Source organism: Thalassophryne amazonica, chromosome 1, assembly GCF_902500255.1.
Source record: "Thalassophryne amazonica chromosome 1, fThaAma1.1, whole genome shotgun sequence".
Taxonomy (NCBI): Eukaryota; Metazoa; Chordata; class Actinopteri; order Batrachoidiformes; family Batrachoididae; genus Thalassophryne; species Thalassophryne amazonica.
This window is the reverse complement of record NC_047103.1, coordinates 24,390,079-24,413,181: the sequence shown is the minus strand read 5'-3', so window position 1 is coordinate 24,413,181 and position 23,103 is coordinate 24,390,079. Positions and strand designations below refer to the sequence as shown.

General features: G+C 45.8%; 1 protein-coding gene across 2 annotated transcripts in view; it reads left to right on the top strand.

Moving 5' to 3' along the window:
• The window catches only part of pou6f2 (POU class 6 homeobox 2), a 235,235-nt gene that overhangs the window by 164,352 nt on the left and 47,780 nt on the right, over positions 1 to 23,103 (top strand). For both annotated transcript variants that reach the window (XM_034167397.1, XM_034167390.1), the window contains exon 5: positions 197 to 331. In XM_034167397.1, the coding sequence (XP_034023288.1) occupies positions 197 to 331 (135 nt within the window). The remainder of the gene's footprint in view (positions 1 to 196; positions 332 to 23,103) is intronic.

Sequence of the window (23,103 nt, the reverse complement as noted above, 5' to 3'; positions counted from 1 at the left end):
TCCTCCCTACCTTTGAGCTTCCCACTGAGTTTCAACACCTCTGGGAACAGTATGATGGACTGCGTAGCCCCTCACTGCTGGACTCTACAAACCTCTCTGCAGTCAGCCTTTCCTGTCCTTTGCAACAAAGAGTGAAATCTTTGTTTTCATCGTTGACCTACGCGGGTTTGATGAGTAATTTCTTTGTTCCCACTAGCTGAACCCGTTGGCCAGCCAGGCGGCAGTAGCAGCAGCAGCAATGGGCTCCATCGCTGGTTCTCAGGTGTTTGGAAACACCCTGTCAAACCTGCAAGGAGCCACCGGACAGCTGGTGACCAACGCACAAGGACAGGTGAGCCCTGCACTCGACTTTTAATCAGCATTAGAAAGTGTTTCATTGGTAAATTCCTGAAAAAGGTTGGCGTAGTCTGCTGGTGTAGTCTGCTGGCCTAGTCAGCGTAACACTTTGTTGTGTGTAAATGTAATATGTAAGGCCTAACTGACTATAGTGACCAATGAACAACAGGGAAACTCTACGTTCAACTTCATGCCAGGTCTGTGGCTCACTTGTTTTCTGCTGCTTCATGATACCAACGTACCCATCAGCACTAATACATTTTGCTGTTTGAACATCGTGGGCGATGCTAACTACATCAGTTGGAAACTTCCAGTGTCACGTGCTGCACTCTGTGCTACTTTGCGCTGGACATATGACAGAATCATTCAACTCTGTCGTCCAGTGTTTATGACAGGACCCTATGGATCAGATGTTCTGATTCCATTTGTGAGGGACATATCTGTTTTTCCTCATAAAAAAATGTTATTCCTTGTTGTTTTGGGTTTTTTAACTACACCATTTGAAGTTGGAGAAAGTTTGAGTTTAGGTTAGAATTTTCATCTTACCCTGAGGAATCAAACACAGGACGTCTTGTGTTATAGCTACTCCACTGCAGAATGACTTTCAGTTGTTAAACTCACATGGCAGTTAAGATTTTAACACCATTGCAGTCACTGTAACCTCCTGACGAAAGAACCAAACCAGCACTTAAATCATACAATACGATCATTTTGTTTCCTAATTGTTAGCAAGTTGATTTAAGGCACATCGGACATTTGTGTCTATATCTGTGTACAGTGCAGAAAATCTAACCTCACAATTTAAGACCAGGAACCAGGAGATGTGCAACTCCCGCCTGCCACACACCTCTCAGCTCACAGATAGTACAACTATATGCACATGTGAGAAAAGTGACAGACCCTGGGACATCTCACTGTGTAACACCAACTGTGCATTACCCATTATTGGCATTTTATTGAAGGTAGGCAGAAGATCATTTGAGCAAATACAATTAGTAACTAAAACAACGAAACATATTGATAAATCCCCTACAATACTATTTCTTTGCATGAATTATATATCAGTGATAGTAATCAAAATACCTGGATTAACCTCTGGTCAACATCTGTACAAGTGATTGAAAAATATGATGGATTGGATACTCTGGCAGCGCTCAGGTTTAAGAAATTTATGTTTTACTAAGATTTTTATTTTGTTGTTAAGATTGTTAAGATTAAGATTAACACATAAGGATGTGTATATAATATATATTAATATATAAAAATAGCCTGTATATATGTATGTATGTATGCGGCACGATTTGTGTTTGGGGTGAACTTAGGGAGGCGTCTTTGGGGCCTTTGTGTTAAAAGCACACATGCAAAAACACAGGTATACACACACACACACACACACACACACACACACTAGATTAAAGCATCACATACACATTAAAGTAATAAAAGATAAATAGATAAAGAGAATAGATTAAAGCATCTCACACACATTAAAATGAAAGTTCTTTTTGTCTAACAATTCTAGCAATAATGATTAAAGCTGAATTCTGTTATAGATAAATAGATAAAGAGAATAGATTAAAACCAGAAATTATTGGTTTCCCAGTAGCCATAAAGAATTAAAGTGAAAGTTCTTTTTGTCTAAGATTTCTAGCAATAAAGATTAAAGCTGAATTCTGTAATAGATAAATAGATAAAGAGAATAGATTAAAGCATTAAATCATAAAGGCACAGAAGTGACTTCAAATCATTAAAGTACACGTGATACACAGTTGGCCCTATATAAATATACTTGCTTTGCAGTGGGTACACCTGCTAGTCAAATCATTATGGTACAGAAGTGACATCAGATCATAAAGGTACAGAAGTGGCACACTTTGCAGCGGGTACACATGCTAGTATACTGTGTATATATATATATATATATATATATATATATATATATATATATATATATATATATACACACATGTGCATCAAAAAACAACTCAAATAAAGCGCATCCATGCAAGATAATTTCATTTAATTTAGTTGGAACTACATATATTTGTTGGGTGGAATTCCTGCCCATAATTGAATTGAGTTCATCCAATGAGCCATTTTTGAGTGTAATAAATTGATGGATGGATGGATGGATGGATGGATGGATGGATGGATGGATGGATGGATGGATGGATGGATGGATGGATGGATGGATGGATGGATGGATGAGATTTGTTGTCATTGTCATTGTCACAACGAGATTACGTCCACACTCACATTTCCACAGACAAACAGCAATTTATCCACAATTATTACTTGTTTACCATAATATTGGCACACATCAGAATTAAGACAACACATATACATTTGACATTGTTTAAATTAAACTTATTAAATATATTAAGTCATTATTTTACCTTGGCTTTTTGTTGTTGTTTAAGTGAGTTAACTGTATAATTAGTTATGCATTTGTTTGCAGTTAATTTTGCACTTTTAAACATTTATCTGTGCACTTTGCAGCTACCAGATCTAAAGCGACAGCACAGCAAGTTTCGTCTTACTAACACATAATATTGTTAATAAGACCTTATAAAAGGCCTTATTACTGGTTAACTGATGCCTACAAGGACCTTAAATAAAGCTTTAACAAATAACAAAGCTTTTAATGAAGCCCTTCATGAAGCATTAGGGGTCTCCAATTGGTTCAAAATGCTGCAGCCAGACTTTTGACATGAAGCAGAAAGTTCGACCACATTACACCCATTTTGGCATCCCTTCACTGGCTTCCTGTCCCAGTGAGATCAGATTTTAAGGTTCTGCTACTAGTCTATTTAAAATTGTTCACGGACTGGCACCTCCCTACCTAGCTGACCTAATTAAACCTTACGTACCGGCCCGGGCTTTGCGTTCTCAGGGTGCAGGACTACTTTGTGTCCCTAGAGTGAATAAGAAGTCTTTGGGTCACAGAGCTTTTTCTTATCATGCCCCTGTTCTGTGGAATGATCTCCCTGCAACAATAAAACAGTCAGATTCTGTGGAGACTTTCAAGTCCATACTTAAGACGCACTTATTTTTCCTTTCGTATGGCTAGCATACGATATAGTTTTGTTTTACTCTTTTAATTCATTTTATTAGGAAACAGAGCGTGCAGCGGCCTTAACTTTACCTAAATACTGTGTCTTTTAGTGAAGCTTTGGGCTAGTGGCTGGTGATCACCTTAGTATTTCTTGTTTTTTTCTTGTTTAATGCTGACAAATTATACTGTATTTCTTGTCTTTCTGATGCCTGGTTCTGTTTCTCTCTCTCTCTCTCTCTCTGTTTAAGGTGCAGCTCCATCCAGAGATGGAAATTATGTATTTGTGCTGGAAACCCTCCTGCCCTGTGCACCAACAGCATTTCCTGTATATTCGTTTTGTGAATTGTTCTGTGAATTGTTCTGTAATTTATGTCTGTAGCATGGCCCAAGCAGAGGGTCACCCCTTTGAGTCTGGTCTGCTTGAGGTTTCTTCCTCAGAGGGAGTTTTTCCTTACCACTGTTGCTGTGGGGGTTAGTAAGGTTAGACCTTACTTGTGTGAAGCGCCTTGAGGCGACTGTTGTGATTTGGCGCTATATCAATGAAAATAAATTGAAACTGAATTGAATTGAATGAAGGTGCAGTGATCAGATGATGCATTAAGCTTTTGGAAAGTAAACAAAGCCCCCGACCCCACCCCCGACCCCACTCCCACCCACCCCCCTTATCAGCACGTGTTTTTTTGCAGTAAAACGCTGACCTTGTCATATTTGCAGGGTGGCTGCAGAGTTGTTCCATCAGTAGCCAGAGGCTTGAACGATGGCACTTATCATTGCAGGGTTCTATCTAATGATTCATCTTATCGCAGGTGCACACAGCACACATTAAAGGTAAAGTGCATGGACAATGTGTCCTTTTACAGCACTTTGCGTTATTTACCTTAGCCCCTGTTGCGTCGTTTAACACCTTCACAGCCCTCATAACCGGGCAAAGCAGCTCTTCTCTTCATCCGTGTCACCTTCTTATGTTGTTTACAGTATGGAGCTGTGTGTGTGTGTGTGTGTGTGTGTGTGTGTGTGTGTGTGTGTGTGTGTGTGTGTGTGTGTGTGTGTGTGTGTGTGTGTGTGTGTGTGTGTGTGTGTGGGTGTGCGTGTGCGTGAGCTGTGATGCTAAATGTTGCTAATGAAACAGTACGGACCGGCCTGGCTCATAAGGTGCCCGGAGCGCTAGGGACAGATCACTGTGGATATGGACTTGATGGGATGCTCTGTGCTTTTGTAGTGTCTTGGCGGCTGACGCTCCCTGACATAATCAGGTCACAGAGACGGTCAAAGCCCTGAGCTACAGCCTTTGCTCCCCACCTCATTATTCCACAGCATTATTCAAACAAACATATACTGCCATATCCAAGGGTCCCGGCCCCGTTTTTGTCCAACAGAGATTTGATTCTCAAACAACAAAGAAGGATGAGGCTTCAATCAAACCTGCATGTTTAGGAAATATTACGCTTTTATCACCATTAATAAGCTTCACATTTTCTTGTAGTGTGGTGGTCAGATGGTTGCTTCCGAAACAGAAGGTTCCTGGTTCAAGACCGCTCGTGCACATTATCCATGCTATTTGTGGAGATGTGTCAGGAAGGCCAGCCGGTGTAAAACTTGTGCCAAATCAGCACACAGATCCAGTTCAGATCTGCTGAGTAAAATTGGAAAAGCCAAAACTTACTTAATAGACATCACGTTTCCTGGAATTTAAACCAGGTTTTCCGTCTTTGACTGTTGTGTGGGCCGCCAGAAGAGGAGGTACTGCTGGCCCATCACCAGAGGGCGCCCTGTCTGGAGTGCGGGCTCCAGGCACCAGAGGGCGCAGCCGCCTCACAGGAGCAGCCAGGGTGACAGCTGTCACGCTTCACCTGCAACAGCTGTTACCAATCATCTGATCGGCAGGAGTATATCAGCAGGACGACGTCTCCACCTCTTTGCCGAGATATCGTTTCTACCGAGAAGGTAACGTGCTCAGCTGACTGTTTGACAGTGATCTTTGTGACTTTGTGCATTACTCTGAGAGGACTTTCCAACGAGAGGTGGAGGTAGCTTACCTGCCGTTCGGATTCCTGGGTGCGAACGCGCCCTCCTTTAATTGTTCTTTATTCCTCGCCAGCAGTACCAGGTCCGACACGCAGAGGCAGTGGCCACCTGGGAGTTCAGGACTTGGCGGCTCCAGTATTCCCGGGGTCTGGTGGCGGAGGAAACCGTGTGGTTCCGGTTCTACTTTGGAGAGGCGTCTCCTATCTTCGAGCCTGCCCACACGACACCTGTGTGAATTTGACTTTGTCCATTATTATAATCTGTTGTACTTGTTGTGCATATTCACAACAGTAAAGTGTGTTATTTGACCTATTCCATTGTCCGTTCATTTGCGCCCCCTGTTGTGGGTCCGTGTACTTACACTTTCCCAACAGGATATCTCGGCCATCGTCATGGACCCCGAGGGGCGTCAACCGGCTGTTGAACGGCCAATGGAAGAGCAGGGCGCACAGGCGTCTGCAGGAGGAATGGTCGGTGAGTTGCAGCGAATCCTCACTGCTTTTATGGCTCGGTTGGATCTAATGACCGAGCAGAACGTCCTCCTTAACCGCAGGGTGGAGGCTCTCGCCGCGCAGGTGGAGGTGCGCCCTCAGGGCGCTGCTGCGGCTCTCCCTCCTGTCGATCCTGTGCGCAACAGTGACGTTCCACAGGTCGTTCAACGACCCCTCCCACCTTCCCCTGAAGCATACATAAGCCCTCCAGAGCCGTACGGGGGTAGTGTGGAGACATGCGCGGACTTTCTTATGCAGTGTTCGCTCGTCTTCGCACAACGTCCCGTCATGTACGCGACTGATGCTAGTAAGATAGCTTATGTAATTAATCTGCTTCGCGGCAAGGCACGCGCTTGGGCTACAGCGCTCTGGGAGCAAAATTCACGGCTTCTTCTGACATATGATGGGTTTGTGAGGGAGTTCAGAACAGTGTTCGATCACCCAAATAGAGGAGAGACCGCTTCAGCCGTGCTGCTGTCAATGAGACAGGGGCGCCGGAGCGCAGCTGTTTATGCAGTCGACTTCCGCATCGCGGCTGCGAGGTCCGGCTGGAATAACACTGCCCTCCGCGCCGCCTTCGTAAACGGACTGTCATTGGTCCTGAAGGAGCTCCTGGTGGCCAAGGACGAACCGCGGGATTTAGACGGGCTTATTGATCTCGTTATACGATTAGACAATCGGTTAGAAGAACGCCGTCGGGAACGAGACGAAGGGCGTGGCCGGGCACGCGCCGTCCCTCTCCCTTCCGGTTCTGACCGAGTTCCGCCCTCCCCACGCTCCACGGCCTCTACGCTCCGTGTGGTGACAGCTCCCCCTGCTGATGAAGCTATGGACACGAGCAGGGCCAAATTTAGGGCACCAGATAGACAGAGGAGGCTGGCCCGCGGAGCGTGCTTTGTTTGTGGCTCAATAGAGCATCAAGTCAGGGACTGCCCCGAGCGGTTAAAACACCAACGCCCGCCCCTAGACACTGGGTTAGGGGTGGGCCAAAACATTCACGTGGTACATACCCATATTGCCACACGACTCCCAGTGACAATCCTTTATGAGGATTTAACCCTGAAGGCCCCAGCACTGGTGGACATGGGATCTGAAGGGAATCTGTTAGACAGCAGATGGGCCAGGGAGATAGGGCTCCCTCTGGTGGCGCTTACCTCGCCTGTGAAGGTGCGGGCACTAGATGGCTCCCTACTCCCACCAATCACACATAAGACACCACCAGTAACTCTGGTGGTGTCAGGAAATCACCGGGAGGAGATCGAGTTTTTTGTGACTCCTACTACCTCCCGTGTGATTTTAGGGTTCCCCTGGATGTTAAAACACAATCCCCGGATCGATTGGCCGTCCGGGGTAGTGGTTCAGTGGAGCGAGACCTGCCATCGGGTATGTTTAGGTTCCTCGGTTCCTCCCGGTTCCCAGGCTAAGGAGGAGGTCAGAGTCCCGCCCAATCTGGGGACGGTGCCGGTGGAGTACCATGACCTTGTAGATGTGTTCAGTAAGGATCTGGCGCTCACCCTTCCCCCCCACCGTCCGTACGATTGTGCCATTGATTTGGTTCCAGGCGTTGAGTTCCCGTCCAGCAGGCTGTACAACCTCTCACGACCTGAGCGCGAATCAATGGAGACCTACATCCGGGACTCTTTAGCCGCCGGGTTGATCCGGAATTCCACCTCCCCGATGGGTGCAGGTTTCTTTTTTGTGGGTAAAAAAGACGGTGGACTTCGTCCATGCATTGATTATAGGGGACTGAACGAAATCACGGTTCGTAATCGATACCCGTTGCCCCTATTGGATTCAGTGTTCACGCCCCTGCATGGAGCCCGAATATTCACTAAGCTAGATCTTAGAAATGCGTATCACCTGGTTCGGATCCGGAAGGGAGACGAGTGGAAGACGGCATTTAACACCCCCTTAGGTCACTTTGAGTACCTGGTCATGCCGTTCGGCCTCACAAACGCCCCCGCGACGTTCCAAGCTTTGGTTAATGATGTCTTGCGGGATTTCCTGCACCGATTCGTCTTCGTATATCTAGACGATATACTCATCTTTTCTCCGGATCCTGAGACTCATGTCCGGCATGTACGTCAGGTCCTGCAGCGGTTGTTGGAGAACCGGCTGTTTGTGAAGGGCGAGAAGTGCGAGTTTCACCGCACTTCTTTGTCCTTCCTGGGGTTCATCATCTCCCCCAACTCCGTCGCTCCTGATCCGGCCAAGGTTGCGGCGGTGAGAGACTGGCCCCAACCCACTAGCCGTAGGAAGCTGCAACAGTTCCTCGGCTTTGCAAATTTTTACAGGAGGTTCATTAAGGGCTACAGTCAGGTAGTTAGCCCCCTGACAGCCCTGACCTCACCAAAAGTCCCCTTCACCTGGTCGGATCGTTGCGATGCCGCGTTCAAGGAGTTGAAACGGCGCTTCTCGTCTGCACCCGTTCTGGTGCAGCCCGATCCTAGTCGCCAGTTAGTGGTTGAAGTGGACGCCTCGGACTCAGGGATAGGAGCTGTGCTTTCCCAGAGCGGGAGGACCGATAAGGTCCTTCACCCGTGTGCCTATTTTTCCCGCAGGTTGACCCCGGCCGAACGGAACTATGACGTCGGCAATCGAGAACTCCTTGCGGTGAAAGAGGCTCTTGAAGAGTGGAGACATCTGTTGGAGGGAACGTCCGTGCCATTCACGGTTTTCACTGACCACCGGAACCTGGAGTATATCAGGACCGCCAAGCGGCTGAACCCCAGGCAAGCCCGCTGGTCACTGTTCTTCGGCCGTTTTGACTTCCGGATCACCTACCGTCCCGGGACCAAGAACCAGAAATCGGATGCCTTGTCCCGGGTACATGAAGATGAAGTCAAAACGGAGTTGTCGGATCCACCGGAACCCATCATCCCGGAGTCCACTATCGTGGCCACCCTCACCTGGGACGTAGAGAGAACCGTCCGGGAGGCCCTGGCACGAAGCCCGGACCCTGGGACTGGGCCGAAGAACAAACTCTACGTCCCACCAGAAGCCAGGGCTGCAGTCTTGGACTTCTGTCACGGCTCTAAGCTCTCCTGTCATCCAGGGGTGCGAAGAACCGTGGCAGTTGTCCGGCAGCGCTTCTGGTGGGCGTCCCTAGAGGCCGACGTCCGGGATTATATCCAGGCCTGCACCACCTGCGCCAGGGGCAAGACTGACCATCGCAGGGCTTCGGGACTGCTCCAGCCGCTGCCCGTGCCCCATCGCCCCTGGTCCCACATCAGCCTGGATTTTGTCACGGGCCTCCCGCCGTCCCAGGGCAACACCACCATCCTCACGATAGTGGACCGATTCTCCAAGGCGGCCCACTTCGTGGCCCTTCCGAAGCTCCCGACGGCCCAGGAGACAGCGGACCTCCTGGTCCACCACGTCGTCCGGCTGCATGGGATACCATTGGACATCGTTTCGGATCATGGTCCCCAGTTCTCCTCACAAGTCTGGAGGAGCTTCTGCCGGGAACTGGGGGCCACGATGAGTCTCTCATCCGGATATCATCCCCAGACCAACGGGCAAGCAGAACGGGCCAATCAGGAGGTGGAGCAGGCCCTGCGTTGCGTGACAGCCGCGCACCCGGCGGCCTGGAGTACCCATCTGGCCTGGATCGTGTATGCCCATAACAGCCAGGTGTCGGCAGCCACCGGCCTCTCCCCTTTCGAGGTGTGTCTGGGGTACCAACCTCCTTTGTTTCCGGTGGTTGAGGGAGAGGTCGGTGTGCCCTCGGTCCAGGCCCACCTACGGAAGTGCCGTCGGGTGTGGCGTGCCGCCTGTTCTGCCTTGCTGAAGGCCCGGATGAGGACGAAGGCCCATGCAGACCGTCGGCGGACCCCGGCCCCTACGTACCGGCCAGGGCAGGCAGTGTGGTTGTCTACAAAGGACATACCCCTTCAAGTGGACTCCCCCAAACTGCAGGACCGGTACATCGGTCCGTTCAAGATCATCAAGGTACTCAGTCCAGCCGCAGTGAGGCTTCAGCTTCCGGCCTCACTGCGGATCCATCCCGTTTTCCACGTGTCCTGGATTAAGCCCCATCACACCTCACCCCTCTGTACTCCCGGTCCTGCATCACCTCCTGCCCGGATCATCGATGGCGAGCTGGCTTGGACTGTGCGCCGGCTCTTGGATGTCCGTAGGATGGGCCGGGGCTTCCAGTATTTGGTGGACTGGGAGGGGTACGGACCTGAAGAACGCTCCTGGGTGAAGAGGAGCTTCATCCTGGACCCGGCCCTCCTGGCCGATTTCTACCGCCGCCACCCGGACAAACCTGGTCGGGCGCCAGGAGGCACCCGTTGAGGGGGGGTCCTGTTGTGTGGGCCGCCAGAAGAGGAGGTACTGCTGGCCCACCACCAGAGGGCGCCCTGTCTGGAGTGCGGGCTCCAGGCACCAGAGGGCGCAGCCGCCTCACAGGAGCAGCCAGGGTGACAGCTGTCACGCTTCATCTGCAACAGCTGTTACCAATCATCTGATCGGCAGGAGTATATCAGCAGGACGACGTCTCCACCTCTTTGCCGAGATATCGTTTCTACAGAGAAGGTAACGTACTCAGCTGACTGTTTGACAGTGATCTTTGTGACTTTGTGCATTACTCTGAGAGGACTTTCCAACGAGAGGTGGAGGTAGCTTACCTGCCGTTCGGATTCCTGGGTGCGAACGCGCCCTCCTTTAATTGTTCTTTATTCCTCGCCAGCAGTACCAGGTCTGACACGCGGAGGCAGTGGCCACCTGGGAGTTTGGGACTTGGCGGCTCCAGTATTCCCGGGGTCTGGTGGCGGAGGAAACCGTGTGGTTCCGGTTCTACTTTGGAGAGGCATCTCCTATCTTCGAGCCTGCCCACACGACACCTGTGTGAATTTGACTTTGTCCATTATTGTAATCTGTTGTACTTGTTGTGCATATTCACAACAGTAAAGTGTGTTATTTGACCTATTCCATTGTCCGTTCATTTGCGCCCCCTGCTGTGGGTCCGTGTACTTACACTTTCCCAACATTTGACCTCATAATTTCTGATATGACTCCATCAAAAGACCTTTTCATTAGCGCAAGCTCTGGAGAGCGCGAACAGGTTCGATGGGTGTTTGGAAGTTCAATATGTTTTTAAACCTTAATTATTTTGAGCCAGGCTTTTTTTATTCTCCAGGGAGAATCAATGAGATGCTTTTATCCTCACCACTTCGACAACAGCAATTAATGCTGCTGATAAAAGACAGAATATTGTGAAGTCACTCCACCCTCTATGAAGCTTCTTTAAAAAAAAAAAAAGGAAGAAATGGGAATACCCTTAAAATAATTTGTGCATGTGGCAATCTTTGGTTAATTCAAAAGCACCTTTACAGTTCTAGAATCCACCTCCCTACATGTATTAATTCTGGTTCAAATTGGAATTTAAAATGCCAAACCTATTCAAAAAGTTCTCAAAGGAGCAGGATTGTTTGTTCAAGGTCAAACTCCTCCCTTCCCATTGGCACACATGTGGAAGTGGGTTCTGGAATTGCTCTGACCAGGTCAGATTTACCAAAGATCAGTTATTGAGATCTAATGTCAAATTTTTGATTTTCGCTTCAATTTGCAACAAATTTGGCAAACTTATGGAGATGAGTTCTGGAATTTCCCAGGAAAGGTCAGATTTACCGGAGGTCAGTCATTGGAGCCAAGGTCACGTCTGCCTGTCTGTGTTTTGGCTTACTCAATCAATCAATCAATCAATCAATTTTTTTTTTATATAGCGCCAAATCACAACAAACAGTTGCCCCAAGGCGCTTTATATTGTAAGGCAAGGCCATACAATAATGATGTAAAACCCCAACGGTCAAAACGACCCCCTGTGAGCAAGCACTTGGCTACAGTGGGAAGGAAAAACTCCCTTTTAACAGGAAGAAACCTCCAGCAGAACCAGGCTCAGGGAGGGGCAGTCTTCTGCTGGGACTGGTTGGGGCTGAGGGAGAGAACCAGGAAAAAGACATGCTGTGGAGGGGAGCAGAGACTCCTTCCAAGTCTTAACTTCTACCAGACTTGGTATCTCAATGAAGGTTTACCCTGAAACTGCCCTTAGGGCCCCTTCACACATAACACAATTGAAGCCGACTAGTGCATGAAGGAGGAATTCCAAGCTGTTCATGAAAAATCGGAACTGCCACCAATGCCTCGTACACCTGTCTCTACAATTATTTGCGCACACCAGCGGCTGAAAGACAGAGAGTGCCCTGTTAAAGCCCATTCGATCCCTCTCGCAGCAGGTGTCAGGCAAATTCCAGGTGACACGCACGAACATCCAACACCGCTCGCTAGACACTTAGAAAATGTGTGGTCATTCTCACTGTTAGCACGAAAACAGTGAGGAGACGATCACTTTTGAGCTGGATGTGAAATTTGTCTAAGTGCCCCACAAGTGTGGCATTGCCAAAAGCAACACACATGTGGCGTGCACGTGTATCGTGCCAACAACAAGACCAAGCATTCATGATGTGCACACTCTTAAGGCTATGAAATTGGGCTACTAGTAAAACAAAGTAGAAAAGGGGGTGTTCACAATAATAGTAGCATCTGCTGTTGACGCTACAAACTCAAAACTATTATGTTCAAACTGCTTTTTTTAGCAATCCTGTGAATCACTAAACTAGTATTTAGTTGTATAACCACAGTTTCATGATTTCTTCACATCTGCGAGGCATTAATTTTGTTGGTTTGGAACCAAGATTTTGCTCGTTTATTGTCTTGTTGAAACACCCATTTCAAGGGCATGTCCTCTTCAACATAAGGCAACATCAGAATCAGAATCAGAAGAAGTTTATTGCCATTGCCAATGAACAGGATTCACAAACTAGGAATTTGCTTCCATATAATGGTGCAACATTAAACAGAGAGCAATATAAAATGCTAAGATAAAATATATAATATGTGTCAAAATAAGACAAAATATATTTCTGTGTAGGCTCTCAGTTGTCCAGGTGGTTTCCATAGTAGAGAAGCTTGAATCTTCGACTGGACTGGGTTGCTTGACGCGAGGACATTTTGCTTCAAATCGCAGAAGCTTCCTCAGCTAAAATTCTTGCTCTGGAAGTCTGACTTCTGTCTGACTCTTGTAGAGAAGAATAAAACAGAAGCCAACAAAAGCTGGAGTTTTAAACCTAACCAGACCCCTCCTACTGAGAGGCAGACTACTATAGGCTAGTGACTAAACAATAGCTCTAATTAGTAACTATTGTGCTGTAGTTAGCACACCTAATGACAGGACAGCTGTCCCTCTAATGATGGGATGGATGCCTTTCTGATGGCTCCCTTGATGACGTGAATGACTCATTACCATGAACAAAAGATTGAAACTCCTTTGACCTGAGTACCCCATTGTAAACAGGGGATAAAGTGTGTCTCAGACCCTCTCCCCGGTTAAGGCTGGGTTTCAAACGTTTCACAAAGAATGCCTCCTTGACCTCTCTCTCAAACCATTTCTTCTCTCTGGCTAATATTTTAACTTCCTTGTCCTCAAACGTGTGGTTAGTGTCTTTAAGGTGGAGATGAACCGCAGAATGAGGTCCACTGGCGCACTCTCTGCGGTGCTGGTATAGCCTTTTGTGTAAAGGTTGCTTCGTTTCACCTATGTAGTGTTCGTTACAGTTTTCCTGACATCTGATAGAATACACTACATTGCTCTGTTTGTAACTAGGGATCATGTCCTTAGGGTGAACTAATTTCTGTCTCAAGGTGTTAACCAGTTTAAAGTAAACTGGGATTTTGTGCTGTCTGAAGATCCTCTATAGTGTTTCCCCTACTCCTGCTAAATAAGGGAGAGACACTCCTCTTCTTCTTGTCTCCGTCTCCTGTCTATCTGGTCTCTTTGTTCTCTGGGACTTCTGCACTTTGTCCAGGGACCATCGTGGGTACCCACATACTGTGAGGGCTTTCCGGACACATTGTTGTTCTTTAGCCCTTCCCTCTGCAGTTGTGGGCACCTGTAGGGCTCTGTGTTGAAGTGTCCTGATCACCCCGAGCTTGTGTCAAGGGGGTGGTTTGAGCCAAAGAGCAGATATTGGTCAGTGTGAGTTGGTTTTCTGTAAACCCCTGTCTGGAGCTGCCTGTTCTCTCCAATCGTAACATCACAGTCCAAGAAGGCTAAATGGTTGTTTCTGGCATCCTCACGTGTGAACTTGATATTGGCGTCCACCGAGTTGATGTGTTCTGTAAAGTCCTCAACTTGCTGTTGCTTGATTTTAACCCATTGTTGGGTATTTTCTCCTCCAAACATTCTTAAAACCTTTAACAAGACAAACAGAGTCAAGAACACCAGTGAGACAGAATATCAATTGAAGCTCGCGAGGAGTGCAGACAGTCCGTACACGTAGTACCACTGAGAGCACTGAGGACTGCTGCATGCTCACTCTTTTTATTAGGAGAAGCCCTACCCACATTGTGAAACTTGTCCTAAGGGTGGGGGAAACATCGCATGACAAGTTTCCTCCCGTAATACAAAACATCTCATGGCACGTATGCCAATGATTGCAGCTGCGTGGAGAAACAGTTTTGTTTCCTTTTGTTTAGTCTATCAGTGGCGGTCAGCACATCCTGTTCTTGCAGGCTTGTCTGGTTGCACTTATCATCTGTTCTGCATCTGCTGTTCCTGTTTGCACAGCACTTGCACAGCATAAGGTCATAAAGTCACAACAGCCAAAATAACAGTGTCACAGATACCACACAGCAGGCCTGTACAATTAAATGAAGAAAGAGTAAGGTACAAATGTTTAACAGTGATAACTTATATACACTATACAAAATCTTTAACACCCATGTGTCATCAACATATCTGAACCAGTGACTGGGAGAGATGCCCGTGAAAGACGTCAAAGCTGTCTTCTCCACTCGCTCCATGTACAGATTGGCCACAATGGGGGATACCGGAGACCCCATCGCACAACCATGAATCTGTCTGTAGTAATTCCCCCTAAACAGGAAATATGTGGTGTTGAGACAGATCTCCAGGAGTTGGCAGATGTGGTCTGGTGTGAGTTTGGTCCTTTCAAGTAGAGACACATCCTCCAGCAGTCTCTGCCTCACAGCTGAGACAGCCTCAGCAGTGGGGATGCAGGTGAACAACGATGTCACATCAAATGACACCATAGTTTCATCTGCCTCCAGCTGTAGGTCCTTGATCTTGTTCACAAAATCTTGTGTGTTCTCCACATGGTGGTCTGAGTTACCCACTAGAGGAGCCAAAATCCACTTGAGGTACTTGGCCAAATTGTACATGATGGAATCTGTGCTACATACAATAGGCCTGAGTGGCACGTCCTGTTTGTGGATTTTGGGCAGTCCATAGATGCACGGAGTGGCGTCCCCAGGGTACAGTCTGTAGTATGTCTGCCTGTCGATGAGTCCCTCTTTCTTTACCTCCAAAACCTGGAGAAAGAGGGACTCATCAACAGGCAGACATACTGCATACATCCCCACTGCTGAGGCCGTCTCAGCTGTGAGGCAGAGACTGCTGGAGGATGTGTCTCTACTTGAAAGGACCAAACTCACACCAGACCACATCTGCCAACTCTTGGAGATCTGTCTCAACACCACGTATTTCCTGTTTAGGGGGAATTACTACAGACAGATTCATGGTTGTGCGATGGGGTCGCCGGTATCCTCCATTGTGGCCAATCTGTACATGGAGCGAGTGGAGAAGACAGTCTTGACGTCTTTCACGGGCATCTCTCCCAGTCACTGGTTCAGATATGTTGATGACACATGGGTTAAAATCAAGCAACAGCAAGTTGAGGACTTTACAGAACACATCAACTTGGTGGACGCCAATATCAAGTTCACATGTGAGGATGCCAGAAACAACCATTTAGCCTTCTTGGACTGTGATGTTATGATTGGAGAGCACAGGCAGCTCCAGACAGGGGTTTACAGAAAACCAACTCACACTGACCAATATCTGCTCTTTGGCTCAAACCACCCCCTTGAACACAAGCTCGGGGTGATCAGGACGCTTCAACACAGAGCCCTACAGGTGCCTACAACTGCAGAGGGAAGGGCTAAAAAACAACAACGTGTCCGGAAAGCCCTCACAGTATGTGGGTACCCACGATGGTCCCTGGACAAAGTGCAGAAATCCCAGAGAACAAAGAGACCAGATAGACAGGAGACAGAGACAAGAAGAAGAGGAGTGTCTCTCCCTTATTTAGCAGGAGTAGGGGAAAAACTACAGAGGATCTTCAGACAGCACAAAATCCCAGTTTACTTTAAACCGGTTAACACCTTGAGACAGAAATTAGTTCACCCTAAGGACATGATCCCTAGTTACAAACAGAGCAATGTAGTGTATTCTATCAGATGTCAGGAAAACTGTAACGAACACTACATAGGTGAAATGAAGCAACCTTTACACAAAAGGCTATACCAGCACCGCAGAGAGGGTGCCAGTGGACCTCAGTCTGCGGTTCATCTCCACCTTAAAGACACTAACCACACGTTTGAGGACAAGGAAGTTAAAATATTAGCCAGAGAGAAGAAATGGTTTGAGAGAGGGGTCAAGGAGGCATTCTTTGTGAAACGTTTGAAACCCAGCCTTAACCGGGGAGGGGGTCTGAGACACACTTTATCCCCTGTTTACAATGGGGCACTCAGGTCAAAGGAGTTTCAGTCTTTTGTTCATGGTAATGAGTCATTCACGTCATCAAGGGAGCCATCAGAAAGACATCCATCTCATCATCACGGGGACTAGAAGGAGAGAGCATATCTCACCCATATTGGCCTCTCTTCATTGGCTTCCTGTTAATTCTAGAATAGAATTTAAAATTCTTCTTCTTACTTATAAGGTTTTGAATAATCAGGTCCCATCTTATCTTAGGGACCTCGTAGTACCATATCACCCCAATAGAGCGCTTCGCTCTCAGACTGCAGGCTTACTTGTAGTTCCTAGAGTTTGTAAGAGTAGAATGGGAGGCAGAGCCTTCAGCTTTCAGGCTCCTCTCCTGTGGAACCAGCTCCCAATTCAGATCAGGGAGACAGACACCCTCTCTACTTTTAATATTAGGCTTAAAACTTTCCTTTTTGCTAAAGCTTATAGTTAGGGCTGGATCAGGTGACCCTGAACCATCCCTTAGTTATCCTGCTATAGACGTAGACTGCTGGGGGGTTCCCACGATGCACTGTTTCTTTCTCTTTTTGCTCTGTATGCACCACTCTGCATTTAATCATTAGTGATCGATCTCTGCTCCCCTCCACAGCATGTCTTTTTCCTGGTTCTCTCCTTCAGCCCCAACCAGTCCCAGCAGAAGACTGCCCCTCCCTGAGCCTGGTTCTGCTGGAGGTTTCTTCCTGTTAAAAGGGAGTTTTTCCTTCCCACTGTAGCCAAGTGCTTGCTCACAGGGGGTCGTTTTGACCGTTGGGGTTTTACATAATTATTGTATGGCCTTGCCTTACAATATAAAGCGCCTTGGGGCAACTGTTTGTTGTGATTTGGCGCTATATAAAAAAATTGATTGATTGATTGATCATTAGAGGGACAGCTGTCCTGTCATTAGGTGTGCTAACTAGAGCACAATAGTTGCTAATTAGAGCTATTGTTTAGTCACTAGCCTATAGTAGTCTGCCTCTCAGTAGGAGGGGTCTGGAGCTTTTGTTGGCTTCTGTTTTATTCTTCTCTACAAGAGTCAGACAGAAGTCAGACTTCCAGAGCAAAAATTTTAGCTGAGGAAGCTTCTGCGATTTGAAGCGAAACGTCCTCGCATCAAGCAACCCAGTCCAGTCGAAGATTCAAGCTTCTCTACTAAAGACAAAATATAAGATAAAAAATGACATATGAAATATGAAAGGCTGTGTGCAACAGAAAAACAGAAAGAAAGAGGAACAGAAAAAAAAACAGTGCAGTGGGAGGAATGCAATTAAAACCAAAGTACATTGTCTAAAGTGACCTGTGATAAAATGATAAAGTGACAGAGTTAAGGTTAAGGTGACTGAGTTATGAGGAGTTCATGAGTCTAACGGCAGAGGGGAAGAAACTGTTCTTATGGCGGGAGGTTCTGGTCCGGATGGACCGTAGCCTCCTGCCCGAGGGGAGTGGTTTGAATAGACTGTGTGCAGGGTGAGAAGGGTCAGCTGTGATCTGACCTGCTCGGCCCAGAGTCCTCGAGACGTGCAGGTTGTGGAGAGATGGAAGGCTACAGCCGATCACCTTCTCAGCAGAGGCCACAGTCTGTGTCTGTCCCTGGCTGTGGCCCCGGCATATCACACCGTGATGGAGGAGCAGAGGATGGACTCGATGATGGCCGTGTAGAACTGCATCATCAGCTGGACAGGCAGCTTGGCCTTCTTCAGCTGCCGCAGGAAGTACATCCTCTGCTGGGCCTTCTTGATGGCAAATTGTAACCTCTTCTGCACGTCTTTTATTTAACAGAGGGACTTTGCGGGGGATTCTTGCAAATAAATTAGCTTCACACGGGCATCTTCTAACTATCACAGCACTTACAGGTAACGCCAGACTGTCTTTGATCATCCTGGAGCTGATCAATGGGTGAGCCTTTGCCATTCTGGTTATTCTTCTATCCATTTTGATGGTTGTTTTCCATTTTCTTCCACGCGTCTCTGGTTTTTTTTTGTGTCCATTTTAAAGCATTGGAGATCATTATAGATGAACAGCCTATATTTTTTTGCACCTGCGTATAAGTTTTCCCCTCTCCACTCAACTTTTTAATCATACTACGCTGTTCTTGTGAACAATGTCTTGAACGTTCCATTTTCCTCAGGCTTTTAAAGAGAAAAGCATGTTCAACAGGTGCTGGCTTCATCCTTAAATAGGGGACACCTGATTCACACCTGTTTGTTCCACAAAATTGACGAACTCACTGACTGAATGCCACACTACTATTATTGTGAACACCCCCTTTTCTACTTTTTTTACTAATAGCCCAATTTCATAGCCTTAAGAGTGTGCATATCAGGAATGCTTAGTCTTGTTGGATTTGTGAGAATCTACTGAATCTACTGGTACCTTGTTTCCCATGTAACAATAAGAAATATACTCAAAACCTGGATTAATCTTTTTAGTCACATCAGCTGATCACAGCACACTGACAGCTGGATGACGGCTCAGTGCACACCACGTGTAACAAAAACACAGAGACCACCACCAGGACAGGCATATTAATAAGTAGTACACTACCTACATACACAATTACATAACATACAGCTAAAATGAATGACCACATAACACAGAAACAGAGAGTGACACATTGGTCTGGGTGTTGAATGGACGGGGGGCGTGGCTGCCAACAGCAGCTGCTGTTGAGCTCTCCGGTCCTGAACATCCCAGCTGGGGAACACGTATGGTGTTTTAAAGGCCATGAACTTACAACTTTCCTCTGTGAGGCACTTGTCTGTGCCTGCTGTCCTCATGCGGAAATATATAAAACATCTTTAGCCTTTGCGCTGGGCCGCAGCGGCCACACGCAGCACACCTCTGTAGGCTGTGGGCCGGCCCGACACGCGTGTCCTTACATTGTTTAATTTCTCTTTTTTAAAACATTCATTTATGTCCTTGTTGATTTTAAGTATTTCACGCTCCTGTTATAAGACAACGATTGTAGCGCAGTGGTAAAGTTTCTGTCTGTTAATCAGAGCTATTGTAAATTGCAGGTTTGAATCCCATGAGTGGCATTTATTTTTTACTTAACCAGGGTTATTTAACTGTAGGGCTGTCACGACTAGTCGACTAGTCATGACTATGTCGACTATTGAAACTGTCGACAACTAATTTAGTAGTCGACAAGCCATTTGTTTTGAACCTTGAACCAATGAAGCAGTGGTCCGATCTGCTGCTTTGCTGGATCTTTGCTTCGCTCCTCTTCAGAAGCAGCAACTCCACTTCTTATCCCCTCTCAAACCCATTGAAATATGTCAATCGTAAGTCACTTTTGTGTCCTGTCTTGTTATTAGAAAGAAACAAGAATCATCCTCCATTCCATTGCTCCAAATGCTGCGCCGCCAAGTCAAGTTAGAAAGATAGCGTCCACTCTGAATTAATAACTTCAAAGCGGATCGCCGTTTAAATCAAATGACACCTCTTATCAAACGTTGTCATACAAACATTAAACTGCAATAGATCAAAATGTTTTGTTTTTTTTTCCCTCCCAAAATGAGACGTCCTCGCTGACATGCAGCAGCCCAAGAGTGCATGGCTGCAGACCCACAGACTCCAGCAGCCACCTGAGCTCAGCTCAGATGTATGGAATGACATCCATGCAGTTAATGTCTGAAAGGAAATGCTTGTGACAAAATCTACAGATTTTTTTTGATGTCCAGAGATCAAGGATCCAGTGACCAATTTCAGATTTATTTACTTTAAGACTCAATAAAATGTTGTTGACATAGAAAACCTGTAAAGTCTACTTGTAGCACACAGAAAATTCACAGCCGGTATCGATAAGGGAATCGATAAGGAATCAGATTGATAAGCGGAATCGATAATGGTATCAATATTGATAAAATACGATAAGCTGCAATTTCCGTGTGATCTGACTAGTCGACTAATTGCAAAATCAAATCAATCAAAATCAAAGTCATTTGTGGCAGCTCTATTTAACTGCAGGGTTCTGTATTGGGTCCCCATTTATTTATTATTTATATCAACCCAGTGAATTTCACTAATTATACACCAATATTTAATCTATCAGTGTCCGGTGATTGTATTAATTATTTATATACCTGGCTGGACATAATAAGACATAATGAGAGCACACTGCTTCATTCATGTCATTTCATGACTGTACATCTGTGACCATGGGTCATGTACAGAGGAACAAAGGGCTCATACTTGTATTGTTCGCTTGATCAGAGGGATTCAATGAAATGAAATGTGTTCTTTTATGGTATGTGGTTTTTATGTTTTTTTTTTCTCCACACCAGAGACACAATGTGGTGCAACACATTCCAGCTGCTCGCACTGTGATTGTGCACGCTCGTGCGCATGCGGTGTGTCGTGCACATCTGTGCAACCGTGCGTCCCTCACGGCAGCAGGTGAAATGTTTTGTGGTTCCCCATTTCGTGTTTAGTTCACAGATTTTCTTCTGGTTTCTGCGTCTTTCGTGTTATGTATGAAGAGGGCCTTACAGAATTAATTTTGTTTAGGTAAAGGAATTTGCTTTTCAACCCTTTTTAGATCAAATGTGGCACACATTTAGGCAGCTTCCAGAATTGCCCTGGCAATTCACTTGGGTGAAGGTGAGTATCACTGGAGTCAAATGTCAGATTGCTGCAGATCTCAGTGTCTTCATGCACACAGTCACTGGTACCTCATAACATAATAAATGGTGCCTATGGTGTGTCAGTCCAGTGCACCATTCTGAGTCTCAGATTTTATTTTTTGATTTGTGTGTTGACACACATCTTCCAAACACTTTCCCTTTTGGTTCTCGATTCACTGCATGAACAGCACAAGAGAGGAAATGGGCAGAGAAATTGACTGGTGACCATGGCTAAAGACACATATTGCCCTGACTGAAGAGATGAGATGACATTTCTCTGGAAACAACAGAAGTATAATATGGGGACAGACTTGATGCTTGTTACTCACATGACATACAAAGTGAGTGAGAGAAACTTCTGAACGCTATTTAACTGTAGAAAGAAATCTATATTATAATAGCCATGTGGCCTCTGTGTGCATGCATGCATGCATGTGTGCATGTGTATGGCTTTTATCATGGGAAAACCGGGGAGAGCTGGCATTTGCCGTTTGGTATGCTTATGTATTTTGGGTTAAGGATGAACGCTGTGAAAATGTAAAGTTGATAGGACAAATATTTTTGGTGAAATTAGCAATTTTACCTAACCAATACACAATGGATGCTGTGCTGCAATGCACCACAGGAATTTGGAGTTTTACATGTTGCTATTGTGTTTGTGTTAGTTTAACAGTGTTGTTAGTGTTATTGATTTATTGTGTTTTTGTAGATCAATTGGTTTAGTCAGTTTAGATAAGTGTTATGTTGCTGTCACTATGAGTGAGGTAAGTGTCATGTTGGCACCATGAGTGAAATGTGTAGTGTTTTTAATGTCTTCTGCCACGTCTCTGTCAAATTAAAAGCACCTGCAAACAGCAGAATGCAGAAAAAACAAACAGCTGTGCATGTGTGTGTGTGCGTGTGTACAGTTTTAATCACGCACAAACTGTGGAGAGCTGACATTTGCCATTTGGGTCAAGGATGAACAGTGCCAAAACCAAACATTGATAGGACTATTTTTACAGAAGCTACATATATTAGCTAACAACTCTAAACAATGAACACTCATATTTACATTGTGGACTCACACACCAATCCAGCAGAGGGTGGTAAATCATCTTTATATTAAAAATGTGAGTGCGTGATTTTGTTTAGTACGTTCAATGTAAGTACGTACATAATATAATTATAAATACGTTAAAAATACATGGATGACAAGAAAATGAAAACACTTATTTCCAATTTTTATGGCCAATTTAAAAATCAAATGACAAAATAATAATAAGAACCTAAACAATTTATAAATACATTAAGATAGTAAATTAACATTTACTTTCATGTGTGTGTGTGTGTGTGTGTGCGCGCGCAATGGTACCAAATGTGTGGAACCAAATTTGCACACTACATGGAACCAAATTGCAGTTTAAATGCAACACAACACAAATGGAATGAATAATCCATGTCACATGACATACAAAGCACCAATCAAATGACAAGGATCCACTGAGCCGTTATATAATTATGCATATTCATCTTTCAGCTTTTCTCCAGTATAATTCTCAGCCTCTTTTCAAACACAGTGAAGCATTTTCTTTTCCATTTTTACTCACTTTTATAATATGTTTCAGCACTTTTCCAGACCTCATATTAGGACTCTGGAGTAAAGGGGATTTAGAATGACAATTCAGAGAAACTAGTTCATAATACACTCATGGTTACTATTAAACACAAATATAAAACCGTATATCAGCTTGCTATTGGTCACATGTCCATTGACTGTGGGTGAACAGTCAGCAAACCCTTACAAACATTTACAAACCCTACCTTTGTAAGAAGGGATGTGATTGATGCTATACAGGACAATAAAGTTAGTAAATGCGGTAGTAGTAGATGTAAAACCTGCAGATACATAGTAGAAGGGAATAACTTCAGTAGTAACACCACAGGTAGACAGTACAAGGTTAGCTCACATGAAACAGAAATGAC